This window comes from Eurypyga helias, unplaced genomic scaffold (assembly GCF_000690775.1).
Source record: "Eurypyga helias isolate BGI_N326 unplaced genomic scaffold, ASM69077v1 scaffold9253, whole genome shotgun sequence".
In the NCBI taxonomy this organism is placed as follows: Eukaryota; Metazoa; Chordata; class Aves; order Eurypygiformes; family Eurypygidae; genus Eurypyga; species Eurypyga helias.
In genome coordinates this window covers 1-4,068 of record NW_010241822.1, presented here as the reverse complement: position 1 = coordinate 4,068, position 4,068 = coordinate 1, and the positions used below count along the sequence as shown (strand labels likewise).

The 4,068-nt window shown below is 39.1% G+C and overlaps 1 protein-coding gene across 1 annotated transcript in view; it reads right to left on the bottom strand.

The window, feature by feature from the left end:
* LOC104507550 (nipped-B-like protein) overlaps nt 1-2,631 on the bottom strand; it is a gene marked incomplete at both ends in the record, with an annotated part of 6,749 nt that extends 4,118 nt beyond the window's left edge. The window contains 3 exons of the mRNA XM_010148874.1: nt 782-889; nt 1,745-1,935; nt 2,458-2,631. Of these exons, the coding sequence (XP_010147176.1) occupies nt 782-889; nt 1,745-1,935; nt 2,458-2,631 (473 nt within the window). The remainder of the gene's footprint in view (nt 1-781; nt 890-1,744; nt 1,936-2,457) is intronic.
* Between the last annotated feature and the right edge of the window lie 1,437 nt (nt 2,632-4,068).

The following is a 4,068-nucleotide window of genomic DNA, read 5'->3' as shown; positions in this document are numbered from 1 at the left end:
CTTTTCTTCTATACACTGCCTTAAATCCTAGCTGCCTACATCCCAGATTACATCCGCTGGCCTTCACCCGCTGGATTAGGTTATCTGGTTGGACGCCATCAACAGTGCAGTGCTGCAACGGCAGTGGAATACAAGCTGATACGAGAAGTGCCGCAACGCAGTACACACACTGACCCCAGACTGCAGCCTGCTGGAGTGAGGACAGGATGCTGCAGCTCTATTTCGTATCTCAAGCAGCATTATTGGCAGTAAGCCCCAGCTCCAAGAGTCCTCATTTAGCCCTCAGATTTTCCTTTCAGCAACGTCCCTGAGCTCTGAACAGCTTCCTATGCACCTTCTGCTTAGATGACAGTTTACAAAACCTTGATGCAATAATGTTCTAACATATATACACTAAGGACTTTTACAAAGTGTTCTCTTCCCTAGTCCACTGATACAGGAAAATCATTGGTAAACGTTATGAAACATCTGTCCTTACCTCTTATCAAATAAATGCTCTTAAGTACTATTCAGTGAGGAAAATACTACTGTGAATTATAAATTAAAGGAAATTTTGAACTGGAAGGGACACTTCAAATTATTACATCCAAAATATTACATTATTTCCAAGAACAGAAATCTCCAAACAGGGGAAAGGGTCAAGATTATCTTTGCAACTGCTTACAGTTACTGTTTTTATTTGTTACTTTATATTATTCTTCTGCAGTTGAGGCATATTCAGGTGTTAAATCACCAGAGAACATATCAGTATTTTGTAAAACGTTACATTAGAATTACTTACGTGAATGAACCCAGCATATTTTTTGTCTATTTCCACCAACTGCTGGTCAGCTTTATTTCTCATAGAGGGCTCTGGATCTGTGCCCATAGCAATTAAGTACGGCACACACTTGAAAAACAAACGGAATGGTTATTCAGAGTCATTGTACCTCCTCCTTCTCAGTCTTCATTGTTGTGCTATACTATTGTTCTTGTTATATTCTGATTACTGCAGCAACCAGAATACGAAGCTCTATGCAACTTACTACCTGACTGCCTTTTGCAAGCAAATAGTACAAAACAGACAACAGACCAGCATTATAAATTATAGAAGTTGTGTGAGCTTTCAGGTAGTATTTCATTTTCTCTCAAACTAAAAAGTCAATTTACACTACAGAAGATGCCATTTGGAAAAATAAAACCCACTGCTTGTGACTGAATATGCACAATGGCTGCAGTATAAAGAAAACAACTACAAAAAACGTTATGTAAGCAAAAATAGAGACGATAACTGAAGTTCTGACACAGACTGTAGAATTCGTTAGTGTCTGGAGGACACGGGGACTGAGGTGGAGGGAAGCTGACACATTTTCCAGGATAAAGAATCGAGTGAAGAAAACAACCTGGCATACACCTGAAACCTGTAACAGAAATATGCTCCAATGTACATCTGTACATGCTCTTTAGGCACTGGTTGGGCTTTTCCATCTTGATCCAAAAAGAGAAAATGTAGCACTTGGAACCTCACTGGCTGAACAACATAAAGCAGATGTCAAAATATGCTTTCTATACAAGAAATCTTGTATAGAAATACATACAGATTTCTATATAAATATAGAAATACATATATCTTTCTATATGCTTTGCTACAGAAAGGAATTACTATAACATAGCTGGAAGAGAAAAACTGGACATTTATGCAGCAAGTGTGAAACCCCCTGAAAATCTGAATAGCAAGAACACCCATCACAAAAACCTACCATACCTGAACAGGATGGATGAGACCCTGGTTTAACGTCAGTGCAATGACATTTAGAGCAAAGTGGCGTACACTGGACTGGGTATGAAAGAAAGCCTCAAGAACCTGTTTGAGATATAGCTGCATGATGGAACTACTCATCCCTGAGGAAATATCACCCATTTCTTTCAGGTCTTCCTGTTTTGCTACTTTTTTCCCTGTAAAAAGGACAAAAGCAACAGGACAGTCACCACAGTATAGTTATTTACTTTGCCATTACCTGATGCGTGCTGATCTCTAAGCTTTACAATACACACACGTTTCAGCTGCCTTAAAAGGGGTTTATCATCTCATGAAACACAGAACAGTCTGATGGTAAATATACATCAAAAACACTAGAGAGACAGAACTTTAATTAAAGTCTTGTTCCTTAACAAAGATTTTAAATATTCCTTATGCTGTATTTTTATTTTCGGTCTGGAAATTAACTTTAGAAGAGGTTTTGACAAAAAAGTATAGCTACCATGATTATGGCGGCAATGCATTCTGGATGGCTCCCAGAATTTATGCATCTTGACAGTAAATAATAAGCCTATTATACATCTATATATCTATGCACAAGATAGTTTAGGTACAATATTACTGATCTGATAACAACCTTAAGTGACTGAGTTCACACGTATAGTAACTGTAAGCAAAAAAGTTACGCAAGCCTCATCAGCACTGGACCCAACACTTACAGTCTCTGTCTGCCTGCTGCATACGCGTATCTTCCTCCTGCAAGTAGGTCTGCAGGTTCTTTAACACCTGGATTTTTAGGTTTACTGAACAGTTCTTATCTGAAAGGATGCTGTTGTACAGAGTCTTCACTTCCTGTTCAAACATTAAACTTGGGTGTTGTATAAATGCAAATCCTAAGGGTGTGAAAAAAGAGGAAATACTCCATGTTATTATCATCTAGAAACTGTATTTCTGCTATTTAAGTCTTCAAAATAGCTGTATGAAATTTATCTCTTTCCCACAGTATCGGTTTTTTTAGTCCAAACAGTACTGCTTTTCTGCAGGGACAGAATCCATAGGTTGTAAGGAGTGCTGCTGGCCATGACTCTGAGGGATAAGGGTGGGGTGTCGCAGCAGGGCAGCTGCACTGTTACCCAGGTCGGGGAGCATGTCCAGCGTGGTGACCTCTATCTGAATGATCAGGAGCTCCCACGAGAACAAGGGAGGAACATTACTAAAAATTACCCACTGTTTTTCTAATAAATTTGGAGAAAAACATCCTGCTGTAACTGTGAAGTTATTCATATGGAGGCAGAGCCAATGAAGATTCTGAATGAACACACAGAAAACATGAACATAAAAGAAGAATGGATGAAAACTGAAAAATAGCTGTAACAAAGGGAAGACTGCATCAAGTTTTTAAAACTGGCTCCATACACACAGAAAAGACAGTAAAGTCGGTAAAGGCTAAGACCAGGGCAAGATCTCAGTGTGTTTAAGATCTCACTTCATTCTCCAAACAAGAAGCAGATGACATGGAGGGGAAGGAGGAGAAGAAGAAAAAGCAATAATGATGTTCTCTGGACTATTGGTATAACTGTGCACTCTACACCAGTCTATATTGATGTTTATACCTTGACCACCCTAAGCAAGTCCAACCCATTTCAGGTTAATTGTAATGATGGAAGCACCAGCACGTATTTGTAACAACAACATAACACTTTTTTCCTTCATTCACTTAAAGGAGTCTAAAACACACCAGTATTCTCAGGGAAATTCTTTATTTCAATCCCCTGTTAAGTGTGGAAGAAATCCTACTTGGCGTAAGAATTTGTCATAGGAGATGAAAAAAAGCACCTTCTGTGTTCTTTTAAGGACTGACTTCACATCTCTGGGATTACCTTACACCACTTCTCTTCCTACCTTTGTTTTCACGATAAGAGTCTTAAGAGTGAGCACCGAACTCGGCTGAGAAAGACATTACCTGTCAGATACTTACAGGCTTAGCTAAATTTACTAACAAAATTTTATATCCTCAAGCTGCCTTGCACATCTGGAAGAGAAGCATAACTATAATAATTAAGATTACGGTTAAGCTTAATCCCTCAGCAGCAGTGACACATCGCAAAGTGAAACCTGTTGACTGTCCTTACTGAACTGACACACTAATAACTGCCAATAGGAAAGTACTCGCTCTTCACAATGCCTTCACTCTGTGTAAATGTTGAATTAGCTTGCTATTCCTTTTCACCTTAATTGTTGCACACAAACGCTGAATGGCTTTGGAAAATTTGCTCAATTACCGGCCTGTAAGGGTGGAACTTGCACTGTCTACCACACATCCAACAGCC